Source organism: Tachyglossus aculeatus, chromosome 10 (assembly GCF_015852505.1).
Source record: "Tachyglossus aculeatus isolate mTacAcu1 chromosome 10, mTacAcu1.pri, whole genome shotgun sequence".
Lineage (NCBI taxonomy): Eukaryota > Metazoa > Chordata > Mammalia > Monotremata > Tachyglossidae > Tachyglossus > Tachyglossus aculeatus.
The window spans coordinates 10,205,869-10,229,151 of NC_052075.1; the positions used below are offsets into that span (position 1 = coordinate 10,205,869).

The window sequence follows — 23,283 nt, forward strand, 5'->3', positions numbered from 1 at the left end:
CACTTTCCTTTTCCGTGCCTCAGTTCCCTCATCTATGAATAGGGATTCAATGCTTGGTCTCCCTCCTACTCAGACTGTGAGCCCCATGTGGTACCCAATTATCTTTTATCTATCCCAGAGCTTAGTACTGTGCTTGGCACATAATAAGCACTTAACAAATACCATAATTATTATTACTAAAACCATTTTTTCCAACACCCACGTCTGCTTATGTTGACTTGTGGATAGAGCTGGATCCAGACAAGTGTGTGTTGTGGGAAAGGCATTCCCTAATATCCCAACTGCTGAAGGAAAACACAGGCTACAATGTCATTAAGCTACAACTTTGCATATTCTTCCATGCAACACCAATTTGTCTCCTAAGCCTCATATTCTAAAATGAAAATGATTTCGAACGTATTTCTTTGCGTATGAATTTGAAAGAAACAGATTCTTCCTTTAGAAATAATCAAAAATAAATGATCCCCTCAGTGTGTCAGGAGGCTTACAAAAATCTTCACTTCCTACTTTTCCTCTTTCCTTCTGAATGTAGTCACTAGAGTATACCCTTAATTTTTTTTAATTTTAAAAATTAAAAGATTTAGTGAGTCCATAAAGAACTCAGATCCTTCCTTCCTGGTAATTTTTCAAATAGAACTGGAATGTGTTTATTTTCAAAGTCAAACGCCAATTTAAAAAAAAGTTTGGGAAATATTTCATTCATTCATTTAATTATACTTAAGGAGCGCTTACTGTGTGTAAAGCACTGTACTAAACTCTTGGGAGAGTACAATATAACAATAAACAGATACATTCCCTGCCCACAGTGAACTTTCAGTCACTTCATGGTGAGAAACAGCATTAAAAACAATTACGTATCATAACAGGATTTAACTATATATGCCCTACTACTGCTTCCAGTTAGTGGTATTCAGAGCCGTGTTTGCCTTAATAACACAATGTATTGCCCTAGCTCTGCCACTTGCCTGCTCTGTGACCTTGGATAAGCCTCTTAACTTCTCTGTGCCTCTGTTTCATCATCTGTAAAATGGGAATTCAATACCTGTTCTCCCTCCCCCTTAGACAGTGAAGTCCATATGGAACAGGGACTGCGTCCAACCTGATTATCTTGTCTCCCTCACAGTGCTGAGTACAGTTCTTGGTACATTGAAAGTAGTTAACAAATGCCACAATTATTACTGTTATTGCTACAGACACGACTCCCCCCTCAACATATATTCACACTCCCATCCTTCCACTACTTGACACTGTTTCCCCACTGAACTCCAAGAAGGCCGTCTAGGCCCTCAACTTTTGGTGGTTGCTTCTTATTGGTCAAGAGGTCCCACTCATTAAGAAATCTGCAGTATGCAACACTGCATAAGGAGACAGAATGCAGTGCCTTAAATTTACATTAAATTACATTTCTTTGTGGAAATGCAAGGGCTATGACCAACTGTGAACAATTACTAAATTGTCAGTGGAATTCAATAAATGTTGTTCCAAAAGAGCTAATTATTTGTTACAAAACCAGTCACCACCGCCACTCTGTGTGGCGATACGTAAAGTATTTCCACTGGAAACGTAATTGATTCCATTTTTATCATTTGCCCAAGTTTGTGGGCCTGTTCTCATCCTAAGAAATGATAACATCTATTTTCAGCAAAATTATACATTATAATTTCTCATTCAAAAGGAGTAACAGAAAACAAAATGCTAATTTATGCTGTAAACGAAACTACAGAATCATAATCACTCATTGTTAGCATTTGGGACTAAACTGCTCCTGGAAATAATAAACTGGAGCAAACTGTGGTATGGTGTTCTGTTTGGGTTTTGGGGAGGGATTTCTTCTTCTTTTCCCGGTTTTTGTTTCATTTCCACCAAAACTGACACAAGTTCTAACAGCCTCTCAAGTAGGTGATAACCGAATTAATCTCTTTTCTTCAGACAGCTCCAAAATAGCCTTTTCTTTTGTTCCTTAGCCTGCGTCTGTAGGCTGTGTTTCAAATTCCTGGCAGGTTTGGTCCCAAAGTAATGAGCAGAACAAGATAAGGAACAAAATGCATTTGAACCACACCTCTGTTTTCCTCATGACAGGAAGCTTCTCTCCTTGATTTTCCTTTCCCTCAGGCCCTAGTTTTCCTGCCTTCTTCAAATGGTTAATCGAGAATTTATTGAGTACCTTTACTGTGTGCAGAGCTCATAGATTCTGAGCCCCTTGATGGATATGGTTGTGCCTAATTCCTATGTGTGTGCTCTTTCCTGGTGCTTAGCACAGTGGTCTGCACAGAGTATGTACTTAATAAATAGTATTACTTCTAATACTACTGCCATTCTGTGCTTGGGAGAATGCAATAGAGTTAATATACATTTTCCCTGCCTTCAAAGAGTTTACAATCGAGCAAGGGAGACAGGCTCTAAAAAAAAAAGGGAATAATGGAGCATAAAGATATGTACATAAGTGCTATGAGAGGGTTGAGTTTCCAAACGTTTAGATGATGCACAAATGCTGAAGTGGTAATAGGGGAGGAAACAAGGAGAGGAGAGTGGACATTAATCAGGGAAGGCCTCCTGGAAAAGATGTGATTTTAGTAGGGCTTTGAAGATGAGGAGAGCAGTAATCAACCCAAAGGGAGAGGGGAGGGGGTTCCAGGCTGCGAGGAACGAGTGAGCAAAAAGTCAACTGTGGGGCAGATAGTGTGGGGCACAGTGTTGAGTGAGCTGTGGGAACTGGGGTATAAGAAGAATATGGTGGATAAATAGGGCACAGAGTGACATTTTAGAAAGATGATCTAGGCAGCAGAAAAGATGGACAGGGGAAGGGAGAGACTGGAGGGAGGGAGACCAGCGAGAAGGCTGCTATAGTAGTCAAGCGAGGGTATAACCAGTGTCTGGATCTACATAGTGGTAGTTCGGTTGGAGAGGAAGGGGCAGATCCTAGAAATGTTGTGGAGAAGAACAGACAAGATTTGGCGAAAAAATGAATGTGGGGGTTAAAAGAAAGGGAGTCGTCAAGGTCAATGCCAAAGTTGTGGGTTTCAGAGAAGGGTGCTGATTCATTCATTCATTCATTCATTCAATTGTATTTATTGAGCACTTACTGTGTGCAGAGCGCTGTACTAAGCGCTTGGGAAGTACAAATTGGCAACATATAGAAACGGTCCCTACCCAACAATGGGCTCACAGTCTAGAAGTGATGAGGGGAACTGTCAACTGCAATGGTAAAGTTAGGTAAAGGAAAGGCCTGGGGAGGGAAGAAAAGGAGTTCAGTTTGGGACATATTGAGCTTAAAGTGCTGGCAGGACATCCACGGAGAGATGCCCTGGAGGCAAGAGGAAATCCAAGATTGCAGATGAGGAGAGAAATCCAGCCTAGCGAGGTTGATTTGAGAGTCACCCACATAAGGCAGGTAGTTGAAGCTGTAGGAGCGGATGAGTTCCCCAAGGGAATGAGTGCAGACTGAGAAGAGAGGAGACTCAAAAGAGCCCTGAGGGACATCCGCAGTTAAAAAGAGGAAAATAAAGAAAGAGCTAGCAAAGGACATTGGGAAGGATTGACCAGAGAGGTAAAGGAGAATCAGGAAAAGACAGTCAGATGAACTAAGGGTAGTTAGTAGTGTTTCCAGAAGAAAGGGGCAGACCACAATGTTAAAAGCATCAGGAAATGTTAAAAGAATTAACAATGTTAAAAGAATCAGGAAAAGACAGTCAGATGAACTAAGGGTAGTTAGTAGTGTTTCCAGAAGAAAGGGGCAGACCACAATGTTAAAAGCAGTCAAGTGGGTGTGGAGGACTAGGATGGAGTAAAGTTTGTCAGATTTGTCAAGAAGGAGATCAGGAATAGTCACTCGCTCAAGAGAACCGTGAATGCAGAATCACAGGGGATAGCGACTCAAATCAAGACATTCTTTACCAAGTGAATGAAAGGAAAGGCCTAGGGAAAAGTTAGAATCCCACCAACTTTTTTTTAAACAGCGTGGCTCCGCGGAAAGAGCCCAGGCTTTGGAGTCAGAGGTCATGGGTTCAAATCCCAGCTCCACCACTTATCAGCCAAGTGACTTTGGGCAAGTCACTTCACTTCTCTGGGCCTCCATTACCTCATCTGTAAAATGGGGATGAAGACTGTCAGCCGCCCGTGGGACAACCTGATCACCTTGTTAACCTCCCCAGCGCTTAGAACAGTGTGTTGCACATAGTAAGCACTTAATAAATCTATCATTATTATTATTTGGTGACCTTGGTGCACCGAGACTGCAGTTGGAGGGGGGCACCTATTGCAGGGGGCCGAAGAGATAGTTGGAAGGAGGGGAAATGGAGGCAGCAGGTCTAAGTGACTTGTTTGAGAAGTTTGGATGGATAGGATAGGAGGGAGAGGAGATAATGGTTGAAAGGTGCCATGGGATACAGATAGGGGAGAGATGGGCATCTTTGAAGACAAAGATGAGCAGCAGATGGCGGCCAGAGAGGGAAGAAGCAGCATGGCCTAGTAGATAGAGCTACTACGAGTCAGAAGGAATTGGGTTCTAATCCCGGCTCTGCCTCTTGTCAGCTGTGTGACCTTGGGCAAGTTACTTGACTTCTCTGTGCCTCAGTCACCTCATCTGTAAAATGGGGATTAAGACTGTGAGCCCCACGTCAGGCATGAACTGTGTCCAACTTGATTTTCTGGTATCTTAACCCAGCACTTTGTACAGTGCCTGGCACTTAGTGAGCGCTTAACAAATGCCATTAAAAAAAAGAGAAGAGTGAAAGAAGCAAGGAAGTTTTCCCTGCATTAGTTACCCTCAGTAAGACCTTCTGGTCCTGGGGAGCTTTACTGAATCACAAGTTCCACCTTGTTTCAGGGAAAAATTAAAATGAAATACAGAAAATGAAGAAACACAGGAACTTTTGATCAGTTAGTTTGGATAGTAGCTCTTACCTCCATACCCCAAATATCAATCACTCAATCAACCGATCATATTGATTGAGAGCTTACGATATGCAGAGCGCTTAGAGCAGTGTTTTGCACATAGTAAGCGCTTAACAAATACCATCATTATAGAGCAATGTACAGAGCTCTTGCGAGAATATGGTTTAACAGATAATTATTATTATTATTATTGTTATTATTATTGTGGTGTTTGTTAAGCATTTACTATGTGCCAAGCACTGCACTAAGAGCTGGGGTAGATACAAGGTTTTCAGATCAGGGACAATCCCTGCCCCAACCAGGATTCACATTCTAAGTATGAGAGAGAACAGGTATTGAATCCCCATTTTACAGATGAGGAAACTGGGACCCAGAGAAGTTGTGATTTGCCCAGGCAAGTGTTTTGGGCAGAGAATGTATCCACCAACTCTGTTGTATTAATACTCGCCCAAGCACTCTGTACAGTGTTCTGCATTCGGTAGGTGCTCAATAAATACCATCGATTGGTAAGCGGCAGAGCCGGCATTAGAACCCAGGTCCTTTGACTCCCAGGCATGTGCTCTTTCCATTAAATCCCACTGCTTCTATTTTGGCAGACAGTTTTGGTCGACGCGTTCCCTGCCCACAAGGAGCTTACAGTCCTGAAACTGCATCTCTTCCAGGAGAACATTACTTGGTGCCAATCCTAACGACAACACACAGACTGTCTATTCTCTATCTCCCTTTCTGATGTTTCAAGGAGGAAAAAATATTTGGATACAATTATTTTATCCCAAGTGAATATCCTTTCAAGTGACCAAAAAGTCACGCTGCCTTATGTAGTAAATCATTTTACTGCTGCCCTTTCATTTAATACCCTCTGCAGTACACATTTATCTCTACACTAGCAAAGTGTACTCATTGATTTCCTATGGTCTCTCTGGATGAAGGTTCTGCTTCCTTGATGATGAGTACAAAGGGCGTCTAACCCCATTCTCATTCCAGTGCAAACCCTGCACTTTTACATTTCCGCTAGGCCTCTCAGACAGGCAACTGGCTAAGAACTCTCTGGCTTCCTCTTTTAGAAAGCCTGCTGTAACTACTGACATTTTATGGGGGGTTTTTCCTCTATGCAACTATATTTCTGAAGATCACAATATAACGTTTGAACTTCTAAAAGATGTAAATTCATCACGGACGGAAAAAAAATATAATGTTGCTTTCCCGATTTGAAACGATCCTGGTATTAAAAAAAAATCACTTTCCGTGCATCCACTCTAAACTATCATTTTGCTGCAACGTGTATTATGTCCCTGCTTTTCGGACGACAGACAGAAGTTGTCCACAGCCCATTTAAATCGTACATTTGCCTGAGAGGTTGGGGAACTCGTGAATACCCTCTTATTCTCTCAAGCTACATTGGCTCTGACTGTTCATTAGCAATGGAAAACAGAGAGATGAGTACTCATAAGAAAAGAGAGATCCTCTCTAATTCAAAACCTTGACAGTAAAGGATAGCATCAGATGTTATTCATTTTAATGAGTGTGAAACGATACACATAGAAATGGACTGGGGTTGTTGCCAGCCCATCTCTAACCTAGTGTGCAAGAAGCGGGTTTGATATCGGTGTGTGTTGGTGGGTGAGTGTCTGTCTGAATGAGAGAGTGTACGTCTGAATGTGTGCAGGTGTGTTTACGGCAGTGGATGAATGAGTGATGAGGTCCAGAGTGAATCCACCTTTGTCTCCTGTCCCCATCCCCTGCCGAACTTTCTATTTCTTCCTGGCCCTGGGTGATCGACAGCGTCTTCCATGAGTTTAATAATAATAATGATGGCATTTATTAAGCGCTTACTACATGCAAGGCACTGTTCTAAGCACTGGGGAGCTTACAAGGTGATCAGGTTATCCCATGGAGGGCTCACAGTCTTAACCCCCATTTTACAGATGAGGTAACTGAGGCACTGAGAAGTTAAATGACTTGCCCAAAGTCACGCAGCTGACAATTAGCGGAGCTGGGATATGAACCCGTGACCTCTGACTCCAAAGCCCGGGATCTTTCCGCTGAGCCGCACTGCTTCCCTCCTTTGATACATACGTGGGCTCTGTTAATGAGTACTACAGAGCACTTGGATGTCCAAGACATAGCCTGCAAGGGAAAATGGGTAAATAACGCTGTCTATTTTTTATGGTATTCGTTAAGTCCTTACTATATGCTAGGCACTGTACTGAGCACTGGGGCAGATACAAGCTAATCAGGTTGGACACAGTCCATGTCCCACATGGGGCTCACAGGCTTAATCCCTGTTTAACAAATGAGGTAACTGCGGCACAGAGAAGTAAAGTGACTTACCCAAGGCCACACAGCAGACACTTGGCAGAGCCGGGATTAGAACCCAGGTACTTCTGATTCCCAGGTCCATGTTCTACCCATTAGGCCGTGGTGCTTCCCTCCTTGACCATAGATCGGTCCACATCTGCAAAATCATATCCACCCACATAGGAAAACCAGCCCAGAGAAAATTGATTTTCTCCCTCTCGGTCGAGGAAAAGAGGGTAACTAGTGCAGGGAAAACTTCTTTGCTTCTTTCACTCTTCTCTTTTTTAAATGGCATTTGTTAAGCACTTACTAAGTGTCTGGCACTGTACTACGTGCTGGGTTAGATACCAGAAAATCAAGTTGGGTACAGTTCATGCCTGACGTGAGGCTCACAGTCTTAATCCCCATTTTACAGATGAGGTGACTGAGGCACAGAGAAGTCAAGTAACTTGCCCAAGGTCACACAGCCGACAAGAGGCAGAGCCGTGATTAGAACCCAGTTCCTTCTGACTCCTAGTAGCTCTATCTACTAGGCCATGCTGCTTCTTCCCTCCCTGACCACTGACCTGGTGGTGTGCAGGAATATTTATTTATATTAATGCCTGTCTCCCTCTCTAGACTGTAAGCTAGTTGTGGGCAGGAATGTGTCTGTTTATTGCTATATTGAACTCTCCCAAGCACTTAGTACAATGCTCTGCACACAGTAAGCACTCAATAAATGCAATTGACTGACTGACAGGAATCTGTCAAACCTTAGCGCAGTATACGTCTTCATTTCCATGAACAAAGAAGCCAGTGACGGACATAGAGAGAGAAAAGCCCTAATATGGGTACGTATAATTATTAATAATTATTTTCATTCTAAGCGATTGGCTTTCTCTGGGCTGGATCCGAGAACAGAAAGTCGTCCAACTTCAACCCAACCCTAAGAATCAACATCGAGTCACGGCTTTTCAAATCACACGACAATGGAGAAAACTCCACCTGGAATTCTTTCCAGGGCTCAGTTCATGTGGGAGAAACACTGTTTCCTACCCAGGCTGCCTTTGGCTTGCCCATCCTTTTCGTGAAGATTGTGCCAAGCCAGGGAAAAAGAAGTCAGAAGAAGCTTTCAACAACCTGTCCACATTCATTAATGATTTTACACTGAAACTTCACCCTCGCTGGAAAAGATAGAATGAGAACACTGAGGGAGGGGTTCCTAGTGGACAAGCATCTAAGGCTAAATTCAAAATCTTGTTCCTGCCCTTCCTAACGCGATATTCAGCTCCACCTGCCCTTGTTGCCCAGGAGAGAGGGGGTCTCAGGCCATCACCACCTCCACCCTCCTCAGGTAACCCCATTCCCCTGCCCTGGGAGCACTGCTTTCCCAGGGGCAGAGTAGACTAAGGAAGGATTCCCCGTGCTGAGGATAAGCCACGGTGTTCTCAGCCCTCACCACTTGCGGTTTGGGTGGGGCCCTGTTCAGTCAATCAATCAATCAATCAATCAATCAATCGTATTTATTGAGCGCTTACTATGTGCAGAGCAGTGTACTAAGCGCTTGGGAAGTACAAATTGGCAACACATAGAGACAGTCCCTACCCAACAGTGGGCTCACAGTCTAAAAGGGGGAGACAGAGAACAGAACCAAACATACCAACAAAATAAAATAAATAGGATAGAAATGTACAAGTAAAATAAATAAATAAATAAATAAATAAATAGAGTAATAAATATGTACAACCACATATACATATATACAGTCCCTCGGCCTGCTTCCACTGGCCCAGAGAATAGGACAGGATTAAGATGCAGGAATAGGGGAGAAAGAGAATCAGATCTGTGGCAGCACCCTGCCCTGTCGCCCTCTGGCAATACCTTTCCCAGGGGCTCTCAAGAGGAAACCGCAGTTCACTGCTGTGACAATCTGTCAAGGGCACTGCTAGGTTGATGGAGGGATTTACGCTCTCCCCATTTCTGACTCCTGTTCCTGTCTCCTTCACTCCTGTCACACACACACACACTCTCTCTCTCCTTCCCTCTCTTAATCTCTCTCTCCCTGTCTCTCACTCTTCCTCTCTGTCTCTCTCGCTGTCTCCCTCTCTGCCTCTCTCCACATTTATTCATTCACTTAGTCATGTTTATTGACACTGCACTAAGTGCTTCGGAGAGTCTTGTCTTGCCTTACCCTGTCGAGACGTTTCCGACCCATAGCGATTCCACGGACACATCTCTCCCTGAATGCCCCACCTCCATCTGCAATCGTTCTGGTAGTGTATCATAGAGTTTTCTTGGTAAAAATATGGAAGTGGTTTACCACTGCCTTCTTCCACACAGTAAACCTGAGTCTCCACCCTTGCCTCTCTTCCATGCAGCTGCTGCCCAGCACAGGTGAGTTTCGCTAGCCACTGCCCAAGCTAGGAATGGAATGAGTATGCCTCTGCTTGACCCTCCCTCCCATAGTTGAATCTAGTAGAGTACTGGAAACTCCAGGTGCGATCCTGAGAGAGGCTTGGGAGAGTACAATATAACAATAAACAGACACAGTCTCTGCCCACAGTGAGCTTACAGTCTAGAGGGGAGACAGACATTAATATAAATAAATTACCGATATGTACATACGTGCTGCGGGGCTGGGAGCGGGTGATGAATAAAGTGAGCAATTCAGGGTGACATAGAAGGGAGTGGTAGAAGAGGAAAGGATGGCTTAGTCAGGGAAGGCCTCTTGGAGGAGATGTGCCTTCAGTAAGGCTCTGAAGGCAGGGAGAGTAATTGTCGGATTTGCAGAGGGAGAGTGCTCCATGCCAGAGGCAGGACGTGGGCTTCTAGCTCCGTCACTCCCATTTCTTCTTGCCTCATTCTTAACATCTGGCTTAAGAACTATCAACTTCAGCTGTCTCATTACATTAAAAAAGAATAAAAATTGTGTTTTTGCATCGATTTTGAAGATTTTGAATTTTCATTTTGAACCATCAAGAAAAGTTGGTTTAAGCCTTGTGTGACCAGTACATCCTGATTTGGGCAGAATGGTCACAAGAATCTGTGATTTGGGGAGGTTCTGATCAACAATAGTTTCCATCCTATTTGGGGGAAATTTGAGGAAATTCGATTATGTATTTCTACCCCATGAGGTCTTAGGGAGGCTATGAGCTTCCCAGGGCATGCTCAGAAGGACCCAACATGGCTCTGACAGTATCCAGAAGCCTTTGCAAGATTTTTTCTTCTGTTCGTCCCCTTCTGCCACACTCACATTTCCACACATCACAGGGCAGATTTTCTGAGTCCAGCTGTTGCTGAAAGTAGTCAGAACTGGCTGATAGCTCCGGTATGAGCAAATGTCACAGAATGGATGTTCCAGGGTAGCGAGGGAGAGGGACAGACAATTACTCTTCCTGCCCTTCAAAGCCTTATTGAAGGCACATCTCCTCCAAGAGGCCTTCCCAGACTAAGCCCCACTTTTCCTCATCTCCCACTCCCTTCTGCATTGCCCTGACTTGCTCCTTTTGCTCCTCCCCCCTCCCAGACCCACGGTACTTATGTACACATCTGTAATTTCATTTTATTTATCTGTATTGATGTCTGTCTCCCCAGTTCTAGACCATAAGCTCACTGTGGGCAGGGAATGTGACTGTTTATTGTTGTATTGTACTCTCCCAAATGCTTAGTACAGTGCTCGCCGCACAGAAAGAGCTGAATGAAGCAGTGTGGCTCAGAGGAAAGAGCACGGGCTTTGGAGTCAGAGGTCATGGGTTCAAATCCCAGCTTCACCACTTGTCAGCTGTGTGACTTTGGGCAAGTCACTTCACTTCTCTGGGCCTCAGGTCCCTCATCTGTAAAATGGAGCTTAAGGCTGTGAGTCCGATGCGGGACATGGACTGTGCCCACCTTCATTAGCTTGTATCTACTCCAGTAATTAGTACAGTGCCTGGCACAAAGAAAGCGCTTAACAAACACACACACACAAAAAAAAGGAGAGAGATCTGAGTTCTAATACCAGTCTCACTACTTGCCTGCTGTGTGACCTTGGGCAAGACACCTAACTTCTCTGGACCTCCACTTCCTCACCTGTAAAATGGGGATCAAATGCAACTCCTCTTTCCCCCTTAGACTGGGAGCTCCTATGGTACTGACTGTACTGTATCTATCCCAGCATAGCACAGTGCTTGGCACACAGTAGGTGCTTAACAAATACTACTATTATTCATTCATTCATTCAATTGTATTTATTGAGCACTTACTGTGAGCAGAGCACTGTACTAAGCGCTTGGGAAGTACAAGTTGGCAAGATATAGAGACGGTCCCTACCCAACAGCGGGCTCACAGTCTAGAAGGGACTATTATTATAGTTGATGGGGAAAAAACTCTTTAGTAAACATGGCAGTGCTCTTTTTTTTTCAGGAGCTGGCAGGGTTAAGGTACAAAAATAGGTTTGCAAGAGTCCTGGAAGTAACTCGGAACTGACCACGGTATAGAAAAATATTCCAGAAAATAATACAATGCGTTCATATTAAGGTCTGCCTCCGCACCTAGACATAACCTTGCGTGGGCAGGGAACGTATCTACTCACTCTGCTGCAATGTACTCCTCGGAGCGCTTAGTAAGGTGCTCTGTACACATTGTTCTCAATAAATACAACTGACTGACTGATTGACACAGTAAGCACTCAATAAATACCATGGATTGACCGATTGATCCCAGAATGAATGTTTCTGAGAGGCAAGGGTGGGCGTGGAGACTGATTCCGGCTCAATGGAAAGACCACGGGCTTTGGAGTCAGAGGTCATGGGTTCAAATCCCAGCTCCACCAGTTGTCAGCTGTGTGACTTTGGGCAAGTCACTTAACTTCTCTGGGCCTCCGTTACCTCATCTGTAAAATGGGGATTAAGACTGTAAACCCCCCGTGGGACAACCTGATCACCTTGTAACCTCCCCAGCACTTAGAACAGTGATTTGCACATAGTAAGTGCTTAATAAATGCCATCATTATTATTATTAGTCAGTGCCAGGCTGACCACACGCTCCCTTCATTAAGCCGACCTACTTGCTCCTCCGGCCATCTCCTCTCCCAACTCCTCCAACCTTCCAGAACGTCCACTCGCCTCTGGGTCGGTGCCGGCTTCGGCCTTCTGGTTAGAATTGTATTTTTCTTTCAACACTGTGTTTGCAGCACCTCTGAGAAGTGGATTCAAAATCTGTATTTAGTTGGAACTTGATCTATCCATCCAAAAAATAACTATTTCCCAGCTTTCTACTTTGGTGATTCAGAGATGCAGTTTAGTTACATCATACAACACACTGGTCTCTTCCTGTGCCTCACCTCTATACACCTGGTGCTTAATGATAAATTGTCTTGCTTTAAAAAAAAAAGATAAATTGCCATGTAAAAACCTAAAACCCGTAACTGAAGTGGATTTTTTTTTTCCAGTTCATCAAGTAATTGTCCTATTTCTTATTTCCAAATTGCCAGCAATTAAGTTATCTGGGCATAAAGAAGCTTCTCTTTCTTCTCTTTCTCTTGCTTGTTTATGCTACGAGGTGTTATAATCATGTTTTTGTGAAAATGAGAGTAATCAAAATGTCTTGTGATGCCAGGAATAGATCTCCTCGGTGAGCCTCGGTCGAGCTGCTATTGATATTGTAAAAAGGCTCCTTTTACATAGTATTAGATGTCGAGAGTGCATCATATTGATCGCAAAATAAAAAGCTTGATTTTTTTTTGGTTTTTTCAACCTTCCCTTAATAAGCACTTTAAAACCTTACCAAATTGTTGTTTAAAAAAAATCCTTTAAGGTAGAGTAAACAAAACAAATTAGATTTGAAGAGCATCACTATTTTTAGTGAACCAGGGATTCAGTAGGCTTTTCTGGCTGCAATTCAGATAAAAAGCATGAATAAATCTCCCTCCTTCACTTTGGGGCAAGTGTACCTTTGAGCAGCTCCACAAAACTCAGAAATACAGTGGCTACAATAGATTTTATTTTATTTCATTTTATTTGGTCACATCATAGCTCCCGGGTTTAACTGTGGATTTTGGACCACGGTAAATGCCAAGCGGAGTTCAGCAAGGAAGGCTGTGTGCCTTGGTCTAGTTTTCGAACATCTGCCCTGCACTCAGCTGCATCGGAAACCGGCACATGCCTCCTTTCTACATTACCTTCTAGGGATGAAACCTTCTACAGCCTCGGAGGGTTTCTTTCCCTAATGATGCCCAGATCTCATTTGTTTCTGCACTTGATCTTAAAGTTCACGCAGTCCCGCTTAAAAAAGAAAATCGATATTTCAAATAATCTTCCTTTTCCCACCGTACAACTCGGCTGAAGCTGGAGTAAGGGGGGACAACCCGGCGCAAAGCTGGGAGCTCCTCTTCCCCGAAGGACACTTGCAGCTTTTTTTTTTGGGGGGGGGGGGGGTCTGCCCAGCTTCCCTGCAAGCTCGGCCTCGCCCGACTGTTTCCGGGCTTTGGTTTGCTAATTCCCGAGCACAAACACTGGCGTGCCATCCTCCTGCTGTTGGCAGAAATAGATGCTGGAATCCAGGGGAACTAACTTTATCAAAAGAAACTGGTTTGGACCCGATGGACCCGATGGTGTTGCCTCCCCTTTGGCTCCCGCCTCCCTCTTTCTTTCTCTTGTTCCCTCCCTCCCTTCTTCCCTGATTCCTTCATCCTTCTCTCCCTCTCTTTCTCTCCAATTCCCTCTTGCCTTCCTTTTCTCTCCCCTCCCTCCTTTCTCCCCTAATCCTTTCCTTCTCTTTCTTCCTACTTGTCTCCCTCCCTGCTTCCTTCCTTCCTTCCTTGTCTCCCTCCCTGCTTTTCTTTTTCCCCATCCTCCCTGATTCCTTCCTTCTGTCTCTCCCTCCCTCCATCCATCCCTGATTCCTTCCTTCCTTCTCTCCCTCCCTCCCTCCATCCGATTCCATCCTTCCTTCTCTCCCTTCCTCTGATGCTTTCCTTCCTTCTCTCCCTCCCTCCTTAATGTTTTCTTTCCTTCTCTCCCTCCCTCCATCCCTGATGCCTTCCATCCTTCCCCTCCCCGATTCCTTCCTCCCTTCTCTCTCCCTCCTCTCCTTCCTTCTCTCTCCCTCCTCTCCTTCCTTCCTTCCAGAATAACTTCCTATCCTCTCTCCTTTTCTTCCCTCCTTCCTGCCCCGATTCTCTTCTTGTCTCCGTCCCTGTTTCCAAGGAGCCTGCACGTTTGCCCGCTCCGAAAAGCCAGGTTGTGACCCTGGGAGGGGGTGTGCAGAGAGAGACAGAGAGACAGAGAGAGAGAGTGAGTGATTGTGTGTGTGTGTGTGTGTGAGAGAGAGAGAGAGAGAGTGTGTGTGTGTGTGTGTGTGTGTGTGTGTGTGTGTGTGTGTGTGTGTGTGAGAGAGAGAGACCAACTTAGCCTGGAGTATCTCGGCTGGTGGACTGGTGGGCCGCGTTGGCACCGCCGAGGGAGGGCGATTCCCGGGCCGGGGGGCACAGTGGTACCAACAGACCCTGGCTGCCCCAAGCCCCCACCCCAAGCCCAGAACACTCTCTCGCATGCACACGTATAGTCTCTCTCCTCTCTTTCCCCCCTGCGAGCCCCGCCACTCTTAAGACTCCCACCAGGAGCGAAGGGAGGAGAGCAGCTCAGTCCGGAGATGGTGGGGCAAAACCCGTGGGAGAGGAGGGGGGAGGGCAGGAGGGAGGGCACATGCCATCTGTGGCAACCCCCAGCCGTCGGGCCGCTGTGTCCCTAGACCAGGGGATGGGTCCGAGGCCCGAGGATTCATTCAGTCATTCAATCGTATGTATTGAGCGCTTACTGCGCGCAGAGCACTGGGCTAAGCGCTTGGAAAGTACAATTGTGCAACAAAGAGAGGCAATCCCTGCCCACACCGGACTGTGAGAGCCTCCCTCTGTCCGCCCCTTGTGTGTCCGGCCTCGGGCAGCCACTCTTCTCCCCAGCCCCGGCCCCGGCCCCAGCAGCCGGGCCTGGGAACTCCGGGGGCAACCTGCCGCCCCCGCTCGGGAACCCACCAAGTTTTCCGGGATGCTGTGGCCCGCCCGTTTGCCCTCCTCACCCCGGCCGGCCTCGTCCCTCAGGGCTAGGGCTGGGCTGGGCACTGGGCCGCTTCTCCCTCTCAACACCGCAGCAGCAGCAGCAGCAGCAGTAGCAGCAGCATTGCAACGCTGTTTGGAGCCTCAGCCTCCTCTCCCTCCTCCTCCTCCCCTTTCTCCAGCTGCTGCTGCTGCTTCCCCGGCTCTGCTGCTCCCCCTGCTCTCCTCCTGCTGCTGTGGCGCTCCTCAAGCTGTCGCCTCTGCTCGCCTGCTCCTGCTGCCCCTACTCTCCTCCTCCTGCTGCTGTCCTAGCTCTCCTGCTGCTGCTGCCCCTGCTCTACTGCTGTCCTAGCTCTCCTGGTGCTGCTGCCCCTGCTCTCCTCCTACTGCTGTCGCAGTTTTCCTGGTGTTGCTGCCCCAGCTCTCCTCCTCCTGCTGCTGCTGCTGTCCCAGCTCTCCTCCTGCTGCTGTCCCAGCTCTCCTCCTGCTGCTTCCCCTGCTCTTCTGATGCTGCTTCCCCTGCTCTCCTGATGCTGCTTCCCACCCCTGCTCTTCTCCTGCTGCTGCCCAAGCTCTACTGCTGCTGTTGCCCCTGCTCTCCTCCTGCTGCTGCCCCAGCTCTCCTGCTGCTGCTGTTGCAGCTTTCCTGGTGCTGCTGCCCCAGCTCTCCTGCGGCTGCTGCCCCTGCTCTACTGCTGTCCTAGCTCTCCTGGTGATGCTGCCCCAGCTCTCCTGTGGCTGCTGCCCCTGCTCTACTGCTGTCCTAGCTCTCCTGGTGATGCTGTCCCAGCTCTACTGCTGCCCCTGCTCTACTGCTGTCCTAGCTCTCCTGATGCTGCTGCCCCTGCTCTCCTGCTGCTGTCGCAGCTTTTCTGGTGTTGCTGCCCCTGCTGCTGTCCCAGCTCTCCTCCTGCTGCTGTCCCAGCTCTCCTCCTGCTGCTGTCCCAGCTCTCCTGCTGCTGCTGTCCCAGCTCTCCTGCTGCTGCTGTCCCAGCTCTCCTCCTGCTGCCCCTGCTCTCCTCCTGCTGCCCCTGCTCTCCTGATGCTGCTGCCACCCCTGCTCTTCTCCTGCTGCTGCCTCTGGTCTCCTGATGCTGCTGCCACCCCTGCTCTTCTCCTGCTGCTACCCAAGCTCTACTGCTGCTGTTGCCCCTGCTCTCTCCTGCTGCTGCCCCAGCTCTCCTGCTGCTGTCGTCGCAGCTTTCCTGGTGATGGTGCCCCTGCTCTCCTCCTGCTGCCGCCCCAGCTCTCCTGCGGCTGCTGCCCCTGCACTACTGCTGTCCTAGCTCTCCTGGTGCTGCTGCCCCAGCTCTCCTCCTGCTGCTGTTGTGCCCCTGTTCTCCTCCTGCTGCTGTTGCAGCTTTCCTGGTGTTGCTGCCCCAGCTCTCCTCTTGCTGCTGCTGCTGCTGTCCCAGCTCTCCTGCTGCTGCTGCCCCTGCTCTTCTCCTGCTGCTGCCCAAGCTCTACTGCTGCTGTTGCCCCTGCTCTCCTCCTGCTGCTTTCCTGGTGATGCTGCCCCAGCTCTCCTGCGGCTGCTACCCCTGCTGTCCTGCTGTCCTAGCTCTCCTGGTGCTGCCGTCCCAGCTCTACTGCTGTCCTAGCTCTCCTGGTGCTGCTGCCCCAGCTCTAGTGCTGGTTTCTGTCCCAGCTCTCTTGGTGCTGCTGCCCCTGCTCTCCTAGTCATTCATTCATCCATTCAATCGCATTTACTGAGCGCTTACTGTGTGCAGGGCACTGGACTAAGCGCTTGGGAAGTCCAAGCTGGCAACATCTAGAGACGGTCCCTACCCAACAGTGGGCTCACAGTCTAGAAGGGGGAGAGTCCTGCTGCCCCTGCTCTCCTAGCCATTCATTCAATCGCATTTACTGAGCGCTTACTGTGTGCAGGGCACCGGACTAAGCGCTTGGGAAGTCCAAGCTGGCAACATCTAGAGACGGTCCCGACCCAACAGTGGGCTCACAGTCTGGAAGGGGGAGAGTCCTGCTGCCCCTGCTCTCCTAGTCATTCATTCAATCGCATTTACTGAGCGCTTACTGTGTGCAGGGCACTGTACTAGGCGCTTGGGAAGTCCAAGCTGGCAACATCTAGAGAGGGTCCCTACCCAACAGTGGGCTCACAGTCTGGAAGGGGGAGAGTCCTGCTGCCCCCACCTTCCTCCTGCTGCTGGAGAAACCTTTGGGCTCCCAGCCGAGCGGCTTTATACATTATTAAGTCCCCGTGGCAGCGTGGGGTTTCTTGAACCTTCGCTACCGAGGTGAAACCTTAAACTAGCAACTACTAGTTTGGGGATTTCAGTTTCCTGGAAACCGGCGTGGAGTGTGGCGAGGGAACGGGCCGCACGGGTTTTCCATGAGCTCAGCAGAGCCTGCTGCCCTCCGCCGGAGGATCGGCCGCGGAGAAGGCCAGGGATGGGCCAGCGGGTGGGCGAGTGGGCGACCTAAAGGGCGACCCAATGGGCGACCCATTGGGCCACCCAAAGGGCCACCCAAAGGGCCACCCAAAGGGCCACCCATTGGGCCACCCAGCGCCCGTCCCTCCCCCTCCTTCCCTTCCCCGGCAGGCGTGGGGACCCGGGTCCTGGGCCTGCCCACGGGGGGAGGCCTGTCATCTCATTTGTGGGCGGGGATGGTCGCTCTCCGGGGCCGTAGGGCGCTTCCCCCAGCGCTTAGCCCAGTGCTCTGCGCGCAGGAAGCGCTCTGCCAACACGATCGAACGACCGAATGAATGAACTGTGAGCCCACTGTTGGGTAGGGACTGTCTCTATATGTTGCCAATCTGTACTTCCCAAGCGCTTAGTACAGTGCTCTGCACATAGTAAGCGCTCAATAAATACGATTGATGATGATGATGATGATGATGATGATGAACTGCCCCCTCTCGCCCGTTTAGGTTTCTCCATCCCGACCCACTAGTCGTTCGTTCATTCAGTGGTACTGATTGAGCGCTTCCTGTGCGCACAGCACTGGACTAAGCGCTTGGGAAGTACAAATCGGCAACGTATCCGCTACACCCCCCCCCCGCCCCCAGCCCCCCGGCAGTGGGGGTGTAGTTTGTAGGTGTCGGGTGGCCGGAGCCTTCCACACACATCCCCACCCCAACCCCGATCACGCTCCTCGGGGGCCGCAGCCGACCGGACTTATTTCATGGAAAGACATTTTTTCCCTGTTCGGGAGGCGGCCGGACGAGCTCCCTGCCCGCCCCCACCCCCACGCCCGGGCACGATTCTCCCGGGCTTCTGGGCTCCACGTTGGACGCCCGAGACTGCTCTCTGGGGGCTCCCCCCCACCCCGGCCACGGCCCCCTCCTCATCACTGCCCCTCTGCCCCCTCCCCCGACCCCCTCCCCATCACAGACCCTCTGGGTCCCCCCCATCACTGCCCCTCGGGGGCCCCCTCCCCCCTCCCCATCACTGACCCTCTGGGTCCCCCCCATCACTGCCCCTCGGGGCCCCCCTCCCCATCACTGACCCTCTGGGCTCCCCTCCCCACCACTGACCCTCTTCGCCCTCCCCATCACTGACCCTCTGGGTCCCTTGCCCCCTCCCCGCCCCCTCTGCAACCCCTCCCCATCACTGCCCCTCTGGGCCCCCTTCCCCATCACTGCCCCTCTGGGCCCCCCTCCCCATCACTGCCCCTCTGGGCCCCCCTCCCCATCACTGCCCCTCTGGACCCCCCCTCCCCATCACTGCCCCTCTGGGCCCCCCTCCCCATCACTGCCCTTCTGGGCTCCCTCCCCATCACTGCCCCTCTGCCCCCTCCTCCTCCCCATCACTGCCCCTCTGCCCCCTCCTCCTCCCCATCACTGACCCTCTGGGCCCCCTCCCCATCAGTGCCCCTCTGGGCCCCCCTCTCCATCGCTGCCCCCCTGGGCCCCCCTGCCCCCCGCCCCCCGGGAGCCCGCGGCAGGGCAGGGGCCGCACAACCGGCTCGCACGGTCGCCAAAGTTAAAGCGACGGAGAGGCGGGGAGACACCCCCCCCCCTTCCGTCCTCCCCAACTCGGTCTCCCCCTCCCCTACGGGCACCTAAACACATTTTAAGGAGGGGGGGCGGGAAGCCCCCCATTCCTCCCCCCAATTCCCCCCGGGCCCGGGGACTTGGGGCAGGTTTCGTCGAGTTGCCTTGTTGTGCTTGGAGTTGTGCGGGGTAACGGGGGGTTGGGGGGGGGTCGCCGAGATGCGACACACACACACACACACACACACACACACACATTCATTCATTCCGTCGTCTTGGGCGCTTACGGCGAGCAGAGCACTGGGCTAAGCGCTGGGGAAGTACAAATCGGCACCAGAGAGAGACACGGTCCCTCCCCACCGATGGACTCACAAACACACACAACACACACCCCCCACACACACACATCCAGAGCCCCCCCGCGTTTGGACAGCTCTTCTCCCTTTGGCAGAAGAGACCGCCGGCCGCCCCCCGCGACCCCTCCAAGCCGTCAATCAATCAATCAATCAATCAATCGTATTTCTTGAGCGCTTACGGTGTGCAGAGCACTGGACTAAGCGCTTGGGAAGTACAAGTTGGCAACATATAGAGACGGTCGCCTCGCCCTGGGAGGTCCGGGGGTCCCGGGGGGTTGGACACACACACACACACACACACACACACACAAAAAAAAGCGCGGGTCCGGAGCAGCCTTACCTGGCCGCAGGCGCTCTCCCAGGAGCAGGTGTAGTTGTAAAAGAAGGAGGAGAAGAAGGCGTCTTCCGACAGCCCGCAGCCCGCCATCCTCTGGATGCAAACAAAATGAAAAAGAAGGGGAAAAAAAAAACAACACGAAAACCTCTCTCTCTCGCTCGCTCGCTCTCCCTTTTTCCCCTTTCTCAGAAAAAAAAAAGGAAAAAAAACCGTCAAAGGGGGAAGTCTAAACTCTTCTGCCTTCTTGGAGCTGCTCGCCGCCGCCGCCGCCGCCGCCGCTCGGACTGACAGCGCCGGCTCTGCCTGCTGAGTGTGTGTGTGTGTGTGTGGAGTGTGCCTGTGCGGTGTGTGTGTGTGCTGTGTGTGTGTGTGAGTGTGTGCGCGCGCTCTGCGAGCGGCCGCCGGCGAGGCGGGATGGAGCGCAGAGCCCGGGAGAGTGGGCGGTCAGTGTGTGGCGGGGCGGGGGGGGGCTGTTGTGCGGCTGTGTGTGTGTGTGTGTGTGTGTGTGTGTTTGTGGCGCTCCCCCTTAGAGCCGGAGCCGTCACGTGGGCGCGCTGCCTCCGCTGCTCCTCTCCGCTCCGCTCCGCGCGCTCCCCCCGCCTCCCCCAGGACCGTTCCTCCCCTCCCTTCCCCTCCCTTCCCCTCCCCTCCTTTCCCCTCCCTTCCCTTCCCCTTCTCTTCCCCTTCCCTTCCCTTCCCCTTCCCTTCCCTTCCCCTCCCCTCCTTTCCCCTCCCTTCCCTTCCCCTTTTCTTCCCCTTCCCTTCCCTTCCCCTCCCCTCCTTTCCCCTCCCTTCCCCTCCCCTCCTTTCCCCTCCCTTCCCCTCCCCTCCTTTCCCCTCCCTTCCCCTCCCCTCCTTTCCCCTCCCTTCCCCTCCCCTCCTTTCCCCTCCCTTCCCCTCCCCTCCTTTCCCCTCCCTTCCCTTCCCCTTCTCTTCCCCTTCCCTTCCCTTCCCCTCCCTTCCCCTCCCCTCCTTTCCCCTCCCCTCCTTTCCCCTCCCTTCCCCTCCCTTCCCTTCCCTTCCCCTTCTCTTCCCCTTCCCCTCCCCTCTTCCCCTTTCCTTCCCTTCCCTTCCCTCCCTTCCCCTCCCTTCCCCTCCCTTCCCCTCCCTTCCCCTTCCCTTCTCTTCCTTCCCCTTCCCTCCCCTCCCGCCCCGCCCTCCAGGCGCCGCCGGCTCCCCCCATCACCTCGGCTCCGTCGCCCCCTCCCCTCCCCTCCCCCCCCTCTCTCTCTCTCTCCCTCTCTCCCCCTCTCTCTCTCTCCCTCCCTCTCTCTCTCTCTCTCTCTCTCTCTCTCTCTCTCTCTCTCTCCCCCTCCCTCCCTCTCTCCCTCTCTCTCCCTCCGCCTCCGAGCCTCGTTTCAGCGGCCCCCTCGTCGGGGACTTTGTATTATTTATTAATAATGATTGTTCCGAAAAGATTCCGCGGTTTGGGGGGCAGTTCAGTTGCCGCTGAAAACGATTTCACTCGGGGAGCGGGCTGGGGGGCGGGGGCGCGTGCGCGCACACACACACACGCACACAAACACACTCAGGCACATAGACACACATTCATGCGCATACACACAAACACACTCATGCACATAAGACCACACACTCATGTACATGAAAACACTCATGCACATAAAAACACTCATGCACATAAAAACGCAAACACATTCACATAGACACACTCATGCACAAACACAAACACTCATGCACATAGACACTCCTGCACAAACACAAACTCTCATGCACAGACACACACATGCACAAACACACTAATGCACATAGACACACACTCATACACATGCACAGACACACATACACACTTATGCACATACAGAAACACATGCACAAACACACACACACATCCATGCACATAGACACACGCACACACAGACACTGGGCCACCCAGATGCCCACCCACCCTATGCCCCTGGATCAGGCCCGGCTCCCCCTTGCCCGGGCTGTGCCCACGATAGCGAAGCCCACTTCAAACCAACCGAGCCGGACAGAGCTGGAAAGTATATTTAGGGAACAATACTGCCCCAGCAGGGAACAGACAGGCTACATGACTTTAATGGGTCTATTTCTCTCCGCTTCCCCCCCACCATCTCCCACCCCCAACTCTACTTTGTCATTCTCAAGAATTAGGAGTTAAAATACTTGGTTTTAAAGGGCCTGGCCAAAGTCACGAGTGTGTCCGGTTCGTAGGCGTTGCAACAGCAAGAAGTCCTCGCTTGCTTCAAACCGAGCACCCCAGGAGCATCCTCGCGGTACATCTCTGACCTCGGACGCTGGGACCTGATAATATTTATCTCATGACAACCGCATTCTCCCTCGCCTTTCCCCCCTGATGCCTAGAAAACTAATTCAGGCCTTAACGGTACGACTGCTCTGTCGTCAGAAAAAAATTTGGCGAGTGAAATCCTCACAGGGAAACTCGGAATGTACGGAGATCCGGACCTACGGGTGTCCGTGTGCGTGGGTGTGTGTGAGTGTGTGTGTGCACGGATACACACCCGCGGTCGATCGATGGTATTTATTGAGGGCTTACCGTGTGCAGATCGCGCTGGACCAAGAGCTCGGGAGAGTACCCATCCAGCGGATAGCCCTTTACTGATGTATTTTCCCAACATTGCTAAGGAAACATTTTTATGCCAACATATTCATTTTTCCAAGAGTTCAGAGCTCCTTCTATAGATTTTCCACCCGAGGTTGTGCTCTTTCCTCGGTGATATAAACATTCCCACAGCAACCACCGGTTATGTCACCGGCCGAAGGCTGTGATTTCAGATGGGAGATGAAACTGGGACGGAGGAGCTCTCCGACAACAGAAAAAGGTTCTCTGTCCATGAGGAAAAGCTTAAGCAGTAAGGTGAGATGCTAAAAATGCAGAAATTCAAAAGACTGGCTTAATACAGTGGCTTGCAAGGATTTCCATGATGTCTCAACTGATCTTCGAAAATAGGTCATCATTTTCATTTCTGCGACTGAGGAGAGCTGTGACTCACAGCATCGGTCCCCAACCTTAACCTCCAGCAGCAGTACTTAAATGGCCCATGTGAATTTCAATAAGAAAACAAGATTTGGGGAATTTGATGCCCTGCTCTGCCTTTTCATGACAGGAGAGAGGCACAGTTTAATGTACTGGAGGCAAGTCTGTACAATCTTTGAATCAGACCTCATAGCTCACTTTCAAACTCTAGGAGACCCACAAAAATTCTCCCTGACCACACTGTGGACTCACCCACAATTACCATCCCTCCCCAACTTCCATTCTGAGTCTTTCTATCCTGTCCTTCTCCATTTAAACGACAGCAACAACAACAGAAGGGGAACTAGCAAGTACAGAGAATACGTAATGCCTGGCTTCGTTATTAAACTTGTTGTTTACAATTTTTTATTTGGTCCACCCTGCTTTCTTTTAGTCTTATTTTTTGTGTGATTTTTTTTT

The 23,283-nt window shown here is 50.3% G+C and overlaps 1 protein-coding gene across 1 annotated transcript in view; it reads right to left on the reverse strand.

Moving 5' to 3' along the window:
• Nucleotides 1-20,031, reverse strand: part of PPARGC1A (PPARG coactivator 1 alpha) — a 551,441-nt gene extending 531,410 nt beyond the window's left edge. Inside the window, exon 1 of the mRNA XM_038753163.1 lies at nucleotides 19,851-20,031. Within this exon, the coding sequence (XP_038609091.1) occupies nucleotides 19,851-19,937 (87 nt within the window). The 5' untranslated portion in view covers nucleotides 19,938-20,031. The remainder of the gene's footprint in view (nucleotides 1-19,850) is intronic.
• Between the last annotated feature and the right edge of the window lie 3,252 nt (nucleotides 20,032-23,283).